The sequence below is a fragment of the Saccostrea echinata genome, unplaced genomic scaffold, assembly GCF_033153115.1.
Source record: "Saccostrea echinata isolate AGI-Se365-2 ecotype Australia unplaced genomic scaffold, CSIRO_AGI_Sech_v1 ptg000002l, whole genome shotgun sequence".
In the NCBI taxonomy this organism is placed as follows: Eukaryota; Metazoa; Mollusca; class Bivalvia; order Ostreida; family Ostreidae; genus Saccostrea; species Saccostrea echinata.
In genome coordinates this window covers 30,247,255-30,267,849 of record NW_026889751.1, presented here as the reverse complement: position 1 = coordinate 30,267,849, position 20,595 = coordinate 30,247,255, and the positions used below count along the sequence as shown (strand labels likewise).

Genomic DNA, 20,595 nt, shown 5'->3' with positions numbered 1-20,595 from the left:
ATATGATCTATATAGCCCCCCCCCCCCTCCCCACCTAGCAACAGAACCCCTGACCCTGGGGTCATGAATTTCACAATTTTGGTAGAGTCACCCTTGCTTATCATAACTATGTATTTAATTTGTTTCAATAATACCCAGGAGTAGAGAACAAGATTTTCAAAGAAATAATGCATGTTCACTATATGATCTATATAACCCCACCCTAGCACCAGAACCCCTAACCCTGGGGCCATGAATTTCACAATTTTGGTAGAGTCACCCTTGCTTATCATAACTATGTATTCAATTTGTTCCAATAATACCCAGGAGTAGAGAAGAAGATTTTCAAAGAAATAATGCACTTTCACTATATGATCTATATAGCACCCCCCCCCTCCCCCTAGCACCAGAACCCCTGACCCTGGGGCTATGAATTTCACAATTTTGGTAGAGTCACTCTTGCTTAACATAACTATGTATTTAATTTGTTTCAATAATACCCAGGAGTAGAGAACAAGATTTTCAAAGAAATAATGCACTTTCACTATATGATCTATATAACCCCACCCTAGCACCAGAACCCCTGACCCTGGGGCCATGAATTTCACAATTTTGGTAGAGGGCTCAATGCTTATTACAATCATGCAAACAGTTTGACTGCTTGATGTCCAGGAGTAAAGAAGAAGACTTTTAAAGATTGCATTAATTTTGGTGGTTTTAGCCCCACCCCTCAGGCCCCAGGGGGGCAGGGACCATGATATTCACAAATTTTGTTCCCCTTCACACATAGATGCCATATGCTAAAATTGGTTGAAATTGGTTCAGCGGTTTCAGAGAAAAAGCTGAAAATGTTCAAATGTTAACACACGACGCACGACGGATGACGACGGACGAAAACAGATAGCAATAGGTCACCTGAGTGACTCAGGTGACCTAAAAATCTACACTATCCCAGGATGCTTCCACATAAGTTTCAGTTTTTCTGGCCCAGTTGTTCTTGAGAAGAAGATTTTTCTTACATATTTCAATGTAAAATTGGATTCCCTATTGTGGCCCCGCCCTACCCCCGGGGGTCATGATTTTTACAATTTAGTATCTACACTACCCCAGGATGCTTCCACATAAGTTTCAGCTTTTCTGGCCAAGTGGTTCTTGAGAAGAAGATTTTTAAAAAATTTTCCTATATATTTCAATGTAAAACTTGGATTCCCTATTGTGGCCCCGCCCTACCCCCGGGGGTCATGATTTTAACAATTTAGCATCTACACTACCCCAGGATGCTTCCACATAAGTTTCAGCTTTTCTGGCCCAGTTGTTCTTGTGAAGAAGATTTTTCAAGATTTTTCTTACATATTTCAATGTAAAATTGGATTCCCTATTGTGGCCCCGCCCTATCCCCGGGGGTCATGATTTTAACAATTTAAAATCTACATTATCCCAGGATGCTTCCAGGTAAGTTTCATCTTTTCTGGCCCAGTTGTTCTTGAGAAGAAGATTTTAAAAGATTTTTCCTATTCATTTCAATGTAAAACTTGGATTCCCTATTGTAGCCCCGCCCTATCCCAGGGGGTCATGATTTGAACAATTTAGAATCTACACTACCCCAGGATACTTCCACTTAAGTTTCAGCTTTTCTTGCCTAATGGTTCTTGAGAAGAAGATTTTTATAGATTTTTCTTATATATTTCAATGTAAAACTTGGATTCCCTATTGTGGCCCCGCCCTACCCCCGGAGGTCATGATTTTAATAATCTCCACTACCCCAGGATGCTTCCACATAAGTTTCAGCTTTTCTGGCCAAGTGGTTCTTGAGAAGAAGATTTTAAAAAAAATTTTCCTATTTATTTCAATGTAAAACTTGGATTCCCTATTGTGGCCCCGCCCTTCCCCCTGGGGTCATGATTTGAACAATTTAGAATCTCCACTACACCATTATGCTTCCACATAAGTTTCAGCTTTTCTGGCCTAGTGGTTCTTGAGAAGAAGATTTTTCCTATATATTTCAATGTAAAACTTGGATTCCCTATTGTGGCCCCGCCCTACCCCCGGGGGTCATGATTTGAACAATTTAAAATTAACACTATCCCAGGATGCTTCCACATAAGTTTCAGCTTTTTTGGCTCTGTGGTTCTTGAGAAGAAGATTTTTAAAGATTTTTCCTATATATTTCAATGTAAAACTTGGATTCCCTATTGTGGCCCCGCCCTGCCCCCGGGGGTCATGATTTTAACAATTTAAAATCTACACTATCCCAGGATGCTTCCACATAAGTTTCAGCTTTTCTGGCCTAGTGGTTCTTGAGAAGAAGATTTTTAAAGATTTTTCCTATATATTTCTATGTAAAACATTGATTCCACATTATGGCCCCGCCCTACCCCCGGGGGTCATGATTTGAACAATTTAGAATCTACACTACCCCAGGATGCTTCCATATAAGTTTCAGCTTTACTGGCCCTGTGGTTCTTGAGAAGAAGATTTTTTAATGACCCCACCCTATTTTTGTCTTCTCTTGATTATCTCCCCTTGTGAGGGGACTTGGCCCTTCATTTTAACAATTTAAATTCCCCTTTACCCAAGGATGCTTTGTACCAAGTTTGGTCAAAATTGGCCCAGTGGTTCTTGAGAAGAAGTCAAAAATGTGAAAAGTTTACAGACGGATGGACAGACAGACGGACAGACAGACGGACAGACGGACGGACGGACGACGGACAAAATGTGATCAGAAAAGCTCACTTGAGCCTTCGGCTCAGGTGAGCTAAAAATAGTAAACAATTCAAGAATAATGGCCAATTTAAATCCCCTGTATACACAAACCAGGAAGTATAAATACCTGACAGGTAGATAACACAGGTATGTGGGTCACGTGATCAGAATACATAGAGATTTAGCCGACAAGACAGACGCCATTAAAGTCAGGTAAAAATTGTGATAATTTTAGCTCTATTTACAATTTTCATCTTTAGAAAAACTAAAAATATTTTACTTGATTGTAATTTCAATGCATTTTATAATTTTTTCATTCATTTCTTGATCTTTAACATATCTATGCCAATCTAAATTCAAAGTAATCAAGGTTAAGGAGGCGAATAAGTGTATGACTGAAAGAAATTTTCACCTGTTGATCTTTGTAATCTACTGTTATGTACTAAGTATTTCTAAACTCAATTTGCACCATTCACAACAAAGATAGCAACAAGTTAATTCAGAGAATTTGTGTCCCCCGCTTAAGGAAAAAAGAAGAGCATGCACAGATCTAGATTATGGGGGGTGGAATCCCCCCTCCCCCTTAGATTTGAAGAATTATTAAATGTATAGATGTATTCCGAAGCAAATAAAGAATGCCAATATGGATATATAGATTTGATTGCTTATTCTTTGATATGTGTACAGAAGATTCTTTTTATATAAAATATTTATCTCACTGTAATAATAATTTTATGAAAAGTTTGTACACACCAGACGTCATAACTTCATTTCATATGTTGAATACTATCACTTAGTAAATAAAAAAAAACATTAAAAAAAGTACAGGATCGTCTGGGATTTGAACCTGGGACCTGTCATATTCTAAGCAAGAATTTTTTTTTCTCTTTACCAAGCAAGAATCATACCCTCCTACCCCTAGACCAACAAGGTGCTTGCTTATAAAGCAAATTAAATGCAAACATTACGTCACATATGCATGTTTATCACATTTGATATTGTCAAAATTTTACACAACACATGATGTCTAATTTAGCCTTTACTAAACAGTTCTAATAGATGTAATTAGAATATAATGTCTGCCGACAACCTGTATTATATGTAATTTAACTCTCCACATGCTCCTGTGCTAAAAATAGTGCCACCTTTAATACAATTAAAACAAGAGGCCCAAGGGCCTTAACCTGAGTATAATACATGTACAACACTGTAAGGGACCCATAGAAGTATAAAATACAAGAGGCCCATGGGCCACATCGCTCACCTTAGCACATTGGCTAGGCAAAAGCACAAATCAGTTCAGAATTGAAAAGATTACCGGGGGGGGGGGGGGGGGGGGGGGGGGGGCATGAATTCTAAACAACCTGATGATGCTTCCATGTCAATATAACAAATGGCTTTGTTGTACTTGAGATTTAAAAAAAAATTCCCATATATTCCTTTGTAAAAATTTGATCCCCCATTGTGGCTCCTCCCTATCCCAGGGGTCATCATTTGAACAAACTTGAATCTACACTACCTGAGGATGCTTCCATATCAATATGACTAAACATAGCTTTTCTGTTCTTGAGAAGAAATGTTTTTTCTATATGTTTTTATGTAAAACTTTCGATCCCCATTAGGCCCCACCCTACCCTGGGGTCATCATTTGAACAAAATTGAATAAAAATGACTAATCATGGTTTGCAGTTCTTCAGAAGAAGATATTTTCCTATATATTTCTATTTAAGACTTTGATCCTCCATTGTGGCCCCACCCTACACACGAGGGTCATGATTTGAACAAAATAGAATCTACACTACCTGAGGATGCTTCCAAATAAATATGATCAATCAGGGCTTTGCTGTTCCTGAGAAGAAGATTTTTTAAAATTTTCCTATACATTTCTATGTAAAACTTTGATCATCCATTGTGGCCCCACCCTACCCCCGGGGGTCATGATTTTAATAAATTTGAATCTACACTACCTGAGGATGCTTCCATATAAATATGACAAATCTGGGCTTTGCTGTTCTTGAGAAGAAGATTTTTCCTATATATTTCTTTGTAAAACTTTGATCATCCATTGCGGCTCTACCCTACCCCTGGGGATCATGGTTTGAACAACCTTGAATCTACACTACCTGAGGATGCTTCTATATAAATATGACTCATAATGGCTTTGCTGTTCTTGAGAAGAAGATTTTAAAAGATTTTTCCTATATATTTCTATGTAAAACTTTAATCCTCCATAGTGGCCCCACCCTACCCCCCGGGAGTCAAGATTTGAACAAACGTGAATCTACACTACCTGAGGATCTTCCATATAAATATGACTCATCATGGCTTTGCTGTTCTTGAGAAGAAGATTTTTGGAGATTTTTCCTATATATTTCTATGTAAAACTTTGATCCTCCATTGTGGCCCCGCCTTACCCCAGGGGGTCATGATTTGGACAAACTTGAATCTACACTACCTGAGGATGCTTCCATATAAATATGACTCATCATGGCTTTGCTGTTCTTGAGAAGAAGATTTTTGGAGATTTTTCCTATATATTTCTATGTAAAACTTTGATCATCCATTGTGGCCTCGCCCTACCCCTGGGGATCATGATTTGAACAAACTTGAATGTACACTACCTGAGGATGCTTCCACATGAGTTTCATCTTTCCTGGCTGTGTGGTTCTTGAGAAGAAGATTTTTAAATGATGCCATTATTTTTTCACTAATTCCTAATTACCTCCCCTTGAAAGAGGGCGTGGCCCTTCATTTGAACAAACTTGTATCCCCTTTACCCAAGGATACTTTGTGCCAAGTTTGGTTGAAATTGGTCCAGTGGTTCTTGAGAAGAAGTCGAAAATGTGAAAAGTTTACAGACAGACAGACGGACAGACGGACGGACAGACGGACAGACAGACGGACAGACGGACGCCGGACAAAATGTGATCAGAAAAGCTCACTTGAGCTTTCAGCTCAGGTGAGCTAAAAATTAACTGATATATCGATAGACATAGCAATGTTGCCCAAGAATTTCAAAAATCTGGTAAAAATACCCTTGCTTATTGTAACATGCCAGACCCGAGTGATCACCTTGGGATCATACTTGTTTTTCCAAAGTCTTACAGGGATGATAATGAATGCAAAATATACAAATAAAATGGACACTTGCATATTGTGTAAGGTATTCAATATATACAGATATGTTTTTGTCACTTGCCTAGTACGTGCTACAATTCAGGACACACAGACTTGGGTAGACAATGTGGCTATTTACCACTTGTCACTAATTACAATAGGTTTCCCTGGCTCACTGTGATTCTTTATTCACTTTGATAAAGTATAAAATCAACTATATCCAGTAATATAACTTAGAGCACCACAATGTAAACATATTATTATACCTCATTATAACTATTCTACACAACGCGTTATCTGATTGGTTCTACATTATCACGTGATCGGGCCATAAAACTTCATATTTCACGGTCGTCGGCATGCTTTTCATCATATTTCCCCTCTTCGGATACCTAGTGCATTTTCCCGCAATAGTTATTGTTCGTTGAAAGAAAACTCCCGAGAGACATCCCGAGACGTCACAATAGCCTGGTTTACGTCACAAAATTGATGATTAGTGATGTGTCAAAGGGTTTCATTAACTTTACGTTAAAAATGAAAGTGAATTTGAGAGCGGTGCCGAATTTGAAAGTTTATGTTTATTTCAAAGTTTTTGCTTGTTTCGGTATAATAAACAATTCATTGCATGAATGTTCGGGAAACATGAAGATTTATTCAGCCAAGAAATATCATATTCCCCTCGGGCAAAGCCCTCGGGGAATATGATATTTCTTGGCTAAATAAATCTTCACATTTCCCTCACTATCATGCAATAAATGTATATTGTGTTCTTTTCACAACTTTTTCTAAATATATAAATAATCTTTACGTCAATCTTTTTATATTGCTTTCCAGGCAAGAATCTGACTTTGAGCATGCTTTGCTCATTTAAACAAAACATTCATTTTTATTTTGTTTCTTTATATATAACATTCTTTCTTGATTTCTCAGTCAATCAAATAACCTGTTAATTAAATTATACACAAGGATCTCTTGATTAACAACATCTAGCAAAGGGGTGTAACTCTCATTTGCTTCACTTATTACAATTGTGTACTCTGTTTGCCTCCTATAGATACACAGGAGCAAAGAAAAGGCACGTTTACTTATAATTAGAATTAATGTTTTTTCACTATATAATCATTAGAGCCCCGCCCTAACACCAGAACCCCTGAGCCAGGACCATGAAATTCACAATTCACAATTTTGGAAGAGGCACTCTTCCTCATCATAACTATGTACTTAATTCATCGGCTTAAAACCCAGGAGCAGAGAAGAAGATTTTCAAAGAATTAATGCATTTTCACTATATACATGTATAATCATTAGGGCCCTGCCCTTACACCAGAACCCCTGACCCAGGGGCCATGAAATTCACAGTTGTGGAAGAGGCACTCTTGCTCATCATAACTAAGTACTTCACTGGCTAAATACCTAGGAGCAGAAGAGAAGATTTTTAAAGAATTAATGCATTTTCACTATATAATTATTAAAGCCCCGCCCTAGCGCCAGAATCCCTGACCCTGGGGCCATGAATTTCACAATTTTTGGTAGAGGGCTCAATGCTTATTACAATCTTGCCAACAGTTTGACTGCTTGATGTCCAGGAGTAAGAAGAAAAATTTTAAAGATTGCATTAATTTTGATGGTGTTAGCCCCACCCCTCAGGCCCCGGGGGGGGGGGGGGGGGGGGGGGGGGGGCATGAATTTCACAATTTTACTCCCCTTCACCCATAGATGCTATGTGCCAAAATTGGTTGAAAACGGTTCCGTGGTTCCAGAGAAGAAGCTACAATTGTTCAAAAGTTTACGACCGATTGACGACGAACGACATACCACGAACGATGACAGACAAAAACAGATACCAATAGGTCACCTGAGTGACTCAGGTGACCTATGTGACTCAGGTGACCTAAAAATGGGGTGGGACACTTGGAAAGGGGCGAGAGAGGCTATAGTTAGGAGTTATGGTATAATATTTCATTGCAAAAGCTCAAAAGCTTCTTGAGAAATCATTCGGAGAAGAAAGTGTTAAACACAGACAGAATGTATGAATTTACGTATTTGATCTTTGACCTTTTGACCTCAAAATCAGTAGGTCTTCCTTAGCCTCCAGGGAGTTGTTATGTAAAATTTCATTGAGAAAGCTCAAAGGCTTCTCGAGATATCGCGCAGAAACGAAAGGTTTACAGACAGACAGAAATACAGACAGACACAGCTAGATGGACGGACAGACAGACCAAAATTAATATCCCCCACTTTCATGAAAGCGGGGGTACAATATGAACTAGTATAGATCTGTTAGAGACAACTTAAGAAAACTCCACTTCACATATATAAAAGAACTCAGAGTTATGATTCTTAGATAGGAAACATGCTAATAAAATTTAATAATTTCTTTCTTCATGATTTGACAAGTACAAATGCATCTTATTCATTTGATTTACTTAAATTGAGGTTCTATCAGAAAATTAAAAATTGTTCAAATGTATTTTTTTTCATAATAGGCCTATAGTTTATCATGGACCCCCGTACCAGTGCCCAGGATGTGATGCGATGTGACCTGTGTGAGACTGCTGTGGTACAGATGCACTGTGATACATGTCTTGTCAACCTGTGTACAGCTTGTGTAGGAAAACACATGATATCTGATCAATCTAAAAAACACGAAATTGTCCCATTCACTCTTAGAAAATCGACTCCCCTCTACCCTGGATGTAAAACTCATGTAAAAGAAAGATGTGAAATGTACTGTAATCAATGTGACATACCTGTGTGTGTCACCTGTCTTACTTCAGATCATCATCTAGGTCATAAACTATTAAAAGTTTTACAAGTTCTTAATGAAAAAAAAGATAAGATTATCAAAGAACAAACTGAACTAAATGAGACAATTTATCCCACCTACCAGGACATTGCCTCTGATGTACAAAACAGAATGAGTCAGTTAGAAAAGGAATATGGAGATCTCTCAATAGCCATAACAAAACATGGAGAGGACTGGCACAGAGAAATTGACAAACTTGTCAAGAAACTTAAAGCTGAAGTTGATGAGATGAAAAACACACAGTTACAAACTCTACAGAAACATCTGGATGAAATAAACAAGAAAATGTCTGACATCAAGGATGAAATCGATTCAGTGGATGTTGCTGTGGATTCTAATAACATTTCAATGCTATTTAGTGTCACATCTGAAATAGACAGACACAAAAATCTTCCAGTAAAAATTGTGCCCTCCATACCGAAATTTACCCCAGGAAAAATCCAAGGAGAACTCCGTAAATTGTTTGGAGCTTTATCATCAAGTACTTTAACCTCAGATAAACATGGCTACAGTATGAAGACACAGAAATCACCAGACACTGGATCCTCTCCTCCAGTCAAACAACTGCTTGATGAACCAGAGACTGTCACCACCATAGACACTGGGTATGATAACCTTTACAATGTGGCCTGTCTGAGTGATGAAGAAATCTGGACAAGTGGAGAGGACAGCACCATGAAACTCTACAGCATCAATCAGGGATCACTACTCAAGTCAATCAGAACCAAGTCAGGGTACAAACCATCTGACATAGCAGTGACAAAAAGTGGAGATCTAGTTTATACTGAATACATTGATAGAACTGTGAACATTGTGAAGAATGAGAAGATAGAGGAGGTGATCAGACTACAGAACTGGAAACCTCTCAGTGTCTGTAGTACCTCCTCTGGTGACCTCCTGGTTATCATGGTCAGTGATGATGACAAACAATCAAAAGTTGTCTGCTACTCTGACTCCACAGAGAAACAAACCATTCAGTTTGATGATAAAGGTAAACCTCTCTATTCAACTGGTCGTTATAACAGATACATAACTGAGAACAGGAACCTGGATATCTGTGTGTCTGACAAAGGAGCTAGAGCAGTAGTGGTGGTCAATCAGGTCGGGAAACTGAGATTCAGGTACACTGGACATACTCCTGCTCCAAAGAACAAACCATTCAGTCCAATAGGAATCATCACAGACAGTCAGAGTCACATCCTTACATCTGATAAAAACAATTACTGTGTCCACATCATAGACCAGGATGGACAGTTCCTCCGTTACATAGACTGTGGACTGAGTAAACCCTGGGGACTGTGTACAGATAAAAATGACAATCTGTTTGTTGCTCAGTATGGAAACGGACAAGTAAAGAAAATCAAGTATTTGCAATTGAAACTATAATTAAAGAAAAAAGAATATTATGAAAATAGTTAAAGATGTTTTTTTTTAAACCATAACAATGCAATTTGTGCATTTAAATGACAAATGAGAAGATCTGTATATTTTTTTTTATCAATGATCAACATGAATGAAAGGTGAAGTTATTATCATACATGTACATTTGCGTCTGAGTAAAATAGTTAGTCTAGTTACTCTGCAACAATTCAAAAAATATACATTTTTACTTGTCTTATATATTTCTATTTGTCACTATCACCAGAGATTTGTGATTGATCACACATACTGTAAATACATGGTTAATCCAGCGCATCCCCTCTCACGTTGGCCCCTCTTGGTCTTTGAATAATGTGTGGTTAATTATCTTGAGTGATTAACAAAGGGGAATAATTCTCTTAGAATAAAAATTTCCCTGGCCACTGATTGATTGATTGATTGTATATTGTTTTACGTCCCATTCGAGAATTTTTCACTCATATAGAGACGTCACCATATACCGGTGAAGGGCTTCAAATTTTGACCTTTACTCGGCACTCAGGGCCATTGAGCAGTGAGGGATCTTTATCGTGCCAACGCCTGCCATGACACGGGGCCTCGGTTTTTAAGGTCTCATCCGAAGGACCCGCAACTTTCACTTCAAAGTGCCGAGCGCATGGCGAAGGAACAGTTGCTACCTATTTTTTTATCGACTTAGGTCTGTCGCGGCCGAGATTCGAACTCACGATCTCCCGATCATGGAGCGAGCGCTCTACCGACTGAGCTACCGTGAACGGTGAACGGTCCCTGGCCACTGATAAATTTCACTGGCATATTGAAAAGGGAAATAACTCAATTTTCTATTTTCCAAATGGAGAAAGGAAATTGAGTTTATAATACCCTTTTCATGTATGCTAATATCTTTTTTAAAATTGAGTTCATTTTTAAAAAAAAATACATTTCATTCAAAAAAATAAAAAGGAAATGTCTGTCACATTGAATTTTAAAATCTTTGGCCTGAGAAACTAAAGATTAAATTTTTGGCCCTATTGAAATTGAATTGTATTATATAAATAGTGCACGTTTTTGAGGGTAACAGTTGAAATTGACACCCCAAGGAAAACCATTGTCAACCGACGCGTCAGCGGAGGTTGACAATGGTTTTCCGAGGGGTGTCAATTTCAACTGTTACCCTCAAAAACGTGCACTATTTATTTTATTATACTGAATGTCTTATTGATTTCGGGTGTCATAAAAAAATTCGGAGATCGTCGTTAAGTTCACGCTTAGAAAGCTTTCAAACTCCCCGCTTCTATTTTTCTCAATAAGAAAGCTTCGGAAAAGATTTACCAACCTCTTTATTGTTTGTTTGCTACTCAAAAAGTCCTTTATCATCTAAAGTTTGCACTCGCTAGGATGTTTCGTCTGTCGTTTGTTGTTTTCAAGTAAGCTACATCGGACGCAAGCTTTTATTGACGTCGTTTATTCGGCTTCTTTCAAACGCACAACCGACGTTTTGAGAATTCTACGGTGAACCGTACGCGCATGATTTGAACGCATGTGATATTTTCGTAATGTTACCCGTTGTCAAGTGTGTTGCTAACGCTGAGGGTAACATTACGAATTGTTAAATGCGCCTAAACCAATCAGATTTTAGTATTTAACATGAAAGTATAATAATATATAATATAAAGTTGAAAGAAATGTTGATGGAATGAAAAAAAATTCCAGAATGAATAAAAAAAAAATTGTTTCTAAGAGGTTTAAAAAAAGTTTTGAGTCGGGCCAATTTTAGTTTATCTGCTTAGGAGTAAAGAAGAAGAGTTTCAAAGAAGTAATGCATTTATCCTACATCATCAATAAAGTCCCACTTTAACACAAGAACACCCAACCCAGGGGCTATGAATTTCACAATTTTGAAGATGCAACCTACTTTATCAAAATCATGAACTTAGTTTGTCTACTTCATATTCAGGGGGAGAGAAGAAATAGAGGACTCAATGTTTATTATAATCATGCCCTTAAATCATCCCTCAATCTTAAGAGGGAAGGGACCATGGAAATTTTTACTCCCCTTTTATCCATGACTGTCATACACTGAAATTAGTTGAAATTCATTTAGTGTTCCAGAGAAGAGGCTGAAAATATTCAAAATTTTACTGAGGACACATGATTCACGATGACGAACAACAACAGATAGCAAAAGGAGACCTTAAAAAATATATACTGTGGAAGATCAAATTATCATAAAGGTTACACTATGAAATACATCAATCAATTAAAAGTCTGTATATATTAATACAAATTTAAATTTCCTTCCCCCAATACGGTACATATACCTATTGTTTGTTTACCTTCTGTACTTGGTCAAGGTGTTTGAGCATTGTTTTAATTTTAGAAGCCAGTCTCTCCTCAAAATGGACGCGGACTTTAGGAATGAAGTACACAACCAACTGTAAACATCTGGAAGCCAGAGCTGAAAACAAAGCAAAAATCTGAATTTCCTCTAAAATACTTTGTTCTGTATATATATAGGTCCTTTAGTTCAAGTTTTCTCCACAAACAAAATGCAGTTTAAGATTAACTCTTTTCCCCTTAGACCTTTCCCTCCTTTACCCCTTAATGACGACTTTTGACACCTAGCCCCCAACCCTTAATGACGACTTTTGATGCACGTGTATTTCATTGTTGAAATTACCGCTTGTTTACGAATTATCAGAGCACAGGTGGCCACCTGCGGGTTAACAATAGATGATTGCATCATACTACAGTTAGAAATGAATGTCAGACACCTCGGCCCAACGACACCTCGGCCCATTGACATCTCGGCCCAATGACACCTCGGCCTCGACTGGTCGGCCCAAAATTTAAGACACCTCGGCCCATACATAAGACACCTCGGCCCAAGCAAACTTTTATTAAGAAGTATTATATATTTCCAATCTGCGACTTCAATAAAATTTTGACCGAAAAAAAAGTAAACGATCAAGATTATTTTTAGTAATAAAAAGACCTTCCACAAGCTGCATGATTGACGATAATCAAGGAATAAAAAGACAATTATAATTAATAATTACGAGCAGGTTTAGTCATTCAGAACATTTAATTACATCCATTTATTTCTGAAGAATTCCACTTACATTAAAAACTAGTTCGAGCCCTGATTTTTTTTAATTTTATTTTTAGCTATCTTTATCAAACTATGGTTTTAAATCAATGAGCATGATGAAACATACGATGAAGTTCAGATCAATAATGCCATTATTTTACGTACTTAAACTATTTATTTTTTAATACGATTATTTATACTGACATAAGTGTAAACAATAAAATCAGATGTTTCAGATCGTCAGAGAAATAATGCAAAATGTTACGATAAAATTCCAGCAATTCTTATAGAAAGTCAAGATCATTAGAATATTGATATATATTATAGTTCCACTTAAGTGTATATATTAGGGATTTTTCAAAAGAGATAGATGTTATAGTTAAGGACGTGTTGATCTGATTTGCTTAGGGAAGTTAACCAATTTTCTATTATAGACCCCCCCCCCCCCCCCCCCTTTGATTTTTTTTTAAAAAATCGTTTGACCGTCAGAAAGAATAATAACATCGATAATAATAACAATTTAGACACTGGATTAATTTTTTCTATCATAAAATTTCGCTTGGGCCGAGGTGTCTTTTATATGGGCCGACGTGTCCATAATCTTGGGCCGACCTGTCAGGGCCGAGGTGTCAGACGTCACGGGCCGAGGTGTCGTTGGGCCGAGATGTCTGTCTAGAAATCACGTGATTTACCTGTGTAAACAAACAATAGAATCTTGGAAAGTCCCACCAAAATTCAAAATGGCGGACTGTTACATACGATGTTTTTTGAGCATATAACTCAGTCAATACGCAATATTTTCTCATCCAGTAAAGCATTACATGAAATTCAAGCTATAAAGTACCTATTTCTTGAAAGGTTTGAAAATTATAATGATCTATATGTGTAATATACTCCACAATAAGATACGAAAATTTTGTGAAGTTGGGAACTGCGCAGTGCCGATTTCGTTACCTGTTTCTCACAAATTCAGAAGATTCCTTCCATTTTACACATATTTATAAATGTAAAGGTGTAGAAAATAATTATTTTAATAGAATTGGATAATTAAAATATCCAAAAACGTTCAGAAATCAAGTTTTAAAACGCAAGTCTGAAAATTTGTCGGCGAGACCGACATTGAAGTAGCACTACAATTTATTGATTTTGGAGGAATTAAACTTATAAAATTGATAATAATTTAACCATCAATTATATCATCACACATATTTTTTATTATTTATATAGACAATTTTGGCTTATTAAGGCCGTTTTACATGTTGAAAATATCCATTTTGCTATATACAACTGCTTTCACCTGAATTATTTTTTTTATAGAAAATTCCGACCGAAATTACGTAGATCTAAATAGATTTGAAAAATTTAATTTATTACGAATCCAATGATATATAATACATAGCATAAATTAAATATTTTGACCCTTATTAGTTCAGTTTTAAACTGCACTCCAATTCATCTAAAATGCTCTAAGGGGCAGCCAGGCAAACACTCTAAGGATATGGCCAGTGCGTCAAATCGTGGCATTAAGGGGTAAAGAGTTAAGATAATGATATGCACTATTAAGAGCACGCTGTACCTAGATTTTTGGTGGAGATGGTTTTCAGTCCCACAAGTTGAAGGGCACCTGCACCTAACACCAGCTGGCAAGTTCTTGAATTGAAAATCTACAACATTGAACATCATAAATTTTATAAGTAACCCCTCCCTTTTTAAATATCCAACAACAAGATTATCTTGATTTATCTCCATTTTAATAGAAATAATAAATGTACTTTTAGAATTATTGTTGAGAAAATATAAACATATCAGAGATAATTCACGATTTTTAATCAGGGATTTCCAAGTTATGTAAATAACAAGTACATTGTATATGATAATAATGGTTTACATGGAGTTTAGACTCCCTTTGAAGAGGTCTACAAGTCTAGACAACAGATCTGGTGCCGCTGATGGAATATCGTTCACACACTGACAATACTCCACAATCATCTTCAACAGCATCATCACTGTCCTGTAAACAAATAAACATCTATACTGTAAACAAATAAACATCTATACTGTGAACAAATAAACATCATCTATACTGTTAACAATTAAACATTAACCATACTATAAACAAATAAATATCTATACTGTCAACAAAATAAACATTATCTTTACTCTAAATAATTAAAATTCATCTATACCATAAACAAATAAACATCTATACAGTAAACAAATAAACATAATTTATACTGTAAACAAATAAACATAATTTATACTGTAAAGAAATTAGCATCATCTATACTGTAAACAAACATAATTTATACTGTAAACAAATTACCATCATCTATACTGTAAACAAATAAACACAATTATGATCAGCACTGTGTTGGGAAATGACAGTGCAATTTTTACATATTACCAAACTGAACATTAAAATTACTAATACAAGCAGAAATATCCTCTATGTCTTATTACTGCACCTGCCAAAAAAGAAAAAAATAACAATCTATTTTGACATCATGTGCACTACAATTTTACCACACTTGACTTCACCTATGTGGCCTCACACATTCTCTGGAGCAAGGAGATAAGTAAGTAAGTAAATACTTACCCTACAACTGCAAATGTCTGATCTTCAACAACCAACACTTCTGTAGGGCCTTTATCTGAACACAGAAACAAGTCAAATAATAAAATCACAAACACTAAAAATAATACACATAACTTATCATACCTAACTAGAGCAGTCTAATTTGTATTCAGCAGCAGCACTGTGAGATGATGTTCATACTATACATATTTGTAGAGTCAATGTTAAAAAAAATCTTCAGTTTTGGATTTTTGTCAATAATAAACTCACTTTCTTACTTAACAATAAACTGTAAACCAAGACATGCAATAAATATCTGTGAGATCTGCAAGCAACCTCTGCCTGCAGATAATTATCACCTCAAACCAGTTTTCATTATAATTCCCAATGTTAACAAGAATGTAACAGGTTAGAGTTAAAATATTGTATAAAGAAAAAAACTGGATTGCACTAAAAGCAGTAAAAATCTAATCTTTGACCAATACATTTACATTTTGTATCCACTTCACTCTTTTGAGTGCTTCGTGATGGCAGGGTTGGGAAGTAAAGCTGATATTTCTGATATCGTCTATGGGCAACCCTTTTAGGCCACCCTACCCCCTGGGGTCATGATTTGAACAAACTTGATTCTAAATTACTGAGGATGCTTCGGAATCCACATAAATATGACTAATCTTGAATTTGTTCTTCTTGAGGAGAAGATTTTAAAGATTTTTTATATGTATTCCAATGCAAAACTTTGATCACACATTGTGGCCCCACCTTACACCTGGGGATCATGATTTGAACAAACTTTATTCCACCTACTTGAGGATGCTTCCATATAAATATGAATAATAATAGCTTTGCTGTTCTTGAGAAGAAGATTTTAAAAATATTTTTTCTATGTTTTCCAATGTAAAACTTTGGTCGCCCATTGTGGCCCCACCCTACCCCTAGGGGTCATGATCTGAACAAATTTGAATCTACACTACCTGAGGATGCTTCCACATAATTTACATATTTTCTAGCACAGTGCATCTTGTGAAGATTTTTAAATGATGCCATTAATTTTTCACAAATTCGTAATTATCTCCCCATGGAAGAAAGCATCGCCCTTCATTTGAACAAACTTGAATTCCCTTCACCCAAGTATATTTTGTGGCAAGTTTTGTTGAAATTGACCCTGTGGTTCTTGAGAAAAAGATGAAAATGTGAAAAGTTTATGATGACAACAACAACAGACAACGGACAAATTTGATCAGAAAAGCTCACTTGAGCCTTCGGCTCAGATGAGTTAAAAATAATAAAATACAAATGTGTCAATAGTCCAACAATTAATATGATTCTAGTCTATTTATGGTTAATAAAAATATCTACAAAGCAAATGCTAAGTTCTGTAAGCTAAGATGGGTTTTATAATCTAAGAACTTTGAGATTAATACTATATAAAACCTAAACTGCTTTTTACATGACATACAATATATTTGAATGTACCTGTTTGGGTGATATGATTAACGAGCTCTTGGAATTCCGCTGGGAGGTCCGCTTGTTTCCATCGCTCATTGTCCAAAATGAGGCTACAATAAAGAAGAAGATTTCAATAGATGGGGAAATTCTTCATTTTATTACATTATATTTTAATCAGCAGTTATTCCAAAATATATTACAGAATTTTACCCAATAACCTTTCTTCAAATGAATATTTTCAGTATCCACTACGTTGTGATGATTACCTGAGTTTGGTCCGTCTTTCTTCATGGAATCTGTTCACAAATTTAAGTGCCTGAAAAATTCAGAATAAAAAGGGTATCATTAATAAATCCTTTGTAAACTCTATGATATTCATTCATCAGTGAATTTTCAGTTGTTAACAAACTAGAGCATAGAACTTACCTGTGACTGTAGACAGAATTGCAGTGACATACACCATCGACCACTAATGGTTTCACAATCAGTGAAAAATTCTCAACCTCTCGAGACAAAGCCACAAATTCAATGGAAGTCAGCTGTTCCAAAAATCCATCCTGCAAAATATAAAAAACAAGAGACGTTTGTAATTCACTTATGCCCCCCCCCCCTCTCAAATAATTGGAATTTTTCTAAGTCCAAGGGGCATAACTCTGTCCAAAATAACTCGATAGTACCCAAAACAGAACTTGACCTTGATATTCTTAGAATAAATCTGTATACCAAATTTGATTTCAGTATGTGCAACCTCTGCAAAGAAAATGAATGGAAACTGCAAATAATTGGAATTTTTCTTAGTCCAAGGGGCATAACTCTGTCCAAAATGGATCGATCGTACCGAACATAGAACTTGACCTAGATATTCTTATGATAAATATGTATACCAAATTTCTTTCAGTATGTGCAACCTCTGCAAAGAAAATGAATGGAAAATGAATTGAAACAGCAAATAATTGGAATTTTTCTAAGTCCAAGGGGCATAACTCTGTCCAAAATGGCTCGATCGTAATCAAAACAGCAAGTGACCTAGATATTCTTATGATAAATCTGTATACCAAATTTCATTTCAGTACGTGCAACCTCTGCAAAGAAAATGAATGGAAACAGCAAATAATTGGAATTTTTCTAAGTCCAAGGGACATAACTCTGTCCTAAATGGCTCAATCGTACCCAACACAGAACTTGACCTAGATATTCTTATGATAAATCTGTATACCAAATTTCATTTCAGTATGTGCAACCTCCGCGAAGAAAACTAGAACTGTCCAAAATGGACAAATACCCCTGCTGGGTTTTTCAGAGAAGGTGGCACGTCACTAATACTTGCCCAAATGACCTTGGGTCACTGTCACTACACACCCTCAGGACATAAGCAATCTTTGTATGAAAAAGGAACTCGCCAAATCTATCCATAAGAAAGATATGGACCAGACACGAATTATGAACTTTTTTCCGTCAGTGACCTTCAACTTGCCCAAATGACCTTGGATCAAGGTCAAGACACATCCTCAGGTTATAAGCAATCTTTGTGTAAAATGGGAACTCACAAAGTTTATCCATAAGAAAGATATGGACCGGACACGAATTATGAACTTTTTCTGTCAGTGACCTTGAACTTGCCCAAATGACCTTGGATCAAGGTCATGACACACCCTCAGGTCATAAACAATCTTTGTGTGAAGTAGCAGATTCAAGTTTATCCATAAGAAAGAAATGGACATGACATAAATTATGAACTTTTTCTGTCAGTGACCTTGAACTTGCTCAAATGACCTTGGGTCCAGGTCATGACACACCCTCAGGTCATAAGCAATCTTTGTGTAAAATAAGAACTCACAAAGTTTATCCATGAGAAAGATAGGGACCGGACGCGAATTATGAAATTTTTCTGTCAGTGACCTTGAACTTGCCCAAATGACCTTGGGTCAAGGTCATGACACACCCTCAGGTCATGAACAATCTTTGAGTCTAGTAGTAGATTCTAATGTTCCTCCGTAAGAAAGATATGGACCGGACACGTTTGCACAGACGGACAGACAGACGGACGGACAGACGGACGCCAGACAAAATATGATCAGAAAAGCTCACTTGAGCCTTTGGCTCAGGTGAACTAAAAACTGCAACATTTTAAAACCTAACAGAGGAAAAACATTTTTGGAACTTTAAACATGCTTGTAAAAGTACATCACTGACATTATGTAAAATGTATAATAACATTTGTAAGTATTTTAACAATGGCTGTGATAGCCATTCTTCAAACAATGGGTACTTTAACAGAGACACAGGTTGTCCTCCTTTGTGGGGGGACAATTAAGGACATAGTACATATGTACTTACACAGAGACATGGAGATGAGCTGCCTCACTGAGGGGGTTGTCCTCCTTTGTGGGGGAGGGGGCTGGGTACCTGAGTCTTTCCAGCTGCTATTCCAATCACATCACTGATTACACCATGGAATGTCTACAAAGAGTAGAGACATCAACCAAAATGGAAATAATACCAAAAGTATCCTACAAGACTGAAGTTCTACTGGTGTGTACTTAAAATAAAGAAAGGTGTATCTTAATATAGTTTACTTTTGTTAAAGTCAATCAGATCAAAACTGTAGGAGGAGTAGCGCTTTGAAAAAATTTCAAAGAAATTTCTATTTTTAGTAACCATGACAACACCCTTTGTCAAATCAAAAGCGGATATTTGAATTTATGTATCTTAGTATAACCTACTTGTGTACTAAGTCTTATTGAAATTGGACCAATACTGTAGGAGGAGTAGGGTTTTGAAAGAATTTCAAAGAAATCTCGATTTTTAGTAACCATAGCAACACCATTTGTTGAAATCAATGACCAATGCAAAGAATTCTGCATCTTAGTATAGTCTACTTGTGTACCAAGTCTTATTGAAACTGGACCAAAATTCTAGGAGGAGTAACGGTTTGAAAAATTGTATACAGACAGCTAGATGGATGGAAGGTGCAGACACCTTATCAATGCATAAGCTCTTCTGATCTCTGACTAGTAGAGCTAAAAATAAACAAACAAGGACGCTGTCTCAAGACCTTTAAGCTTAGAAGCAGTTTTTTGGGGAGGGGGGAAGGGGGAAGGAGTAGTTTACCCATAAATATCTACTATTTACAATCTGTTAAATCAAATGGGTTGAACAACCTTTTTCTTAACATTAGTGAAGAGACTGAACTTGAATTATCAAAAGGGGAAATTCACTTTGCCCCAACATTTATTTGTGCCTTAGGCTTGGCAGGTCATTTGCACTATTATACGCAAAGTGCTTCCAAAACGCACAGACAACATCTGTTTTAATTGAACTTTCTTATGAATGCAATACCCCTGTTTTTCTGATCATTTATATAATTTCTGCAATTGAATTTAATCAATTTTTAACTACCTTTGCTCTGTTGAGATGCACCAATAAATTAGAGAAGATTTGTTTAATCAATCCCATCCACTGAGAATAATTCAGCATCCTCATCTGATCTGCAAGGCT

General features: G+C 36.5%; 2 protein-coding genes across 4 annotated transcripts in view; one reads left to right on the top strand and one right to left on the bottom strand.

The window, feature by feature from the left end:
- LOC133178251 (vacuolar protein sorting-associated protein 54-like) overlaps nucleotides 1-20,595 on the bottom strand; it is a 39,407-nt gene that overhangs the window by 8,731 nt on the left and 10,081 nt on the right. Inside the window, 10 exon segments of the mRNA XM_061312995.1 lie at nucleotides 12,319-12,440; nucleotides 14,650-14,739; nucleotides 14,981-15,084; nucleotides 15,670-15,724; nucleotides 17,083-17,207; nucleotides 17,364-17,413; nucleotides 17,524-17,594; nucleotides 17,597-17,654; nucleotides 19,504-19,557; nucleotides 20,497-20,593. Coding sequence (XP_061168979.1) covers nucleotides 12,319-12,440; nucleotides 14,650-14,739; nucleotides 14,981-15,084; nucleotides 15,670-15,724; nucleotides 17,083-17,207; nucleotides 17,364-17,413; nucleotides 17,524-17,594; nucleotides 17,597-17,654; nucleotides 19,504-19,557; nucleotides 20,497-20,593 — 826 coding nt within the window.
- Nucleotides 2,854-20,595, top strand: part of LOC133177196 (E3 ubiquitin-protein ligase TRIM71-like) — a 60,037-nt gene continuing 42,295 nt past the window's right edge. The window contains exons 1-2 of one of the 3 annotated variants that reach the window (XM_061312292.1): nucleotides 2,854-2,895; nucleotides 8,286-10,394. In XM_061312292.1, the coding sequence (XP_061168276.1) occupies nucleotides 8,300-9,991 (1,692 nt within the window). In that variant the 5' untranslated portion in view covers nucleotides 2,854-2,895; nucleotides 8,286-8,299 and the 3' untranslated portion in view covers nucleotides 9,992-10,394. Of the gene's footprint in view, nucleotides 2,905-8,285; nucleotides 10,395-20,595 lie in introns of those variants that run through there. The other 2 variants (XM_061312286.1, XM_061312281.1) reach the window with 2 other exon arrangements.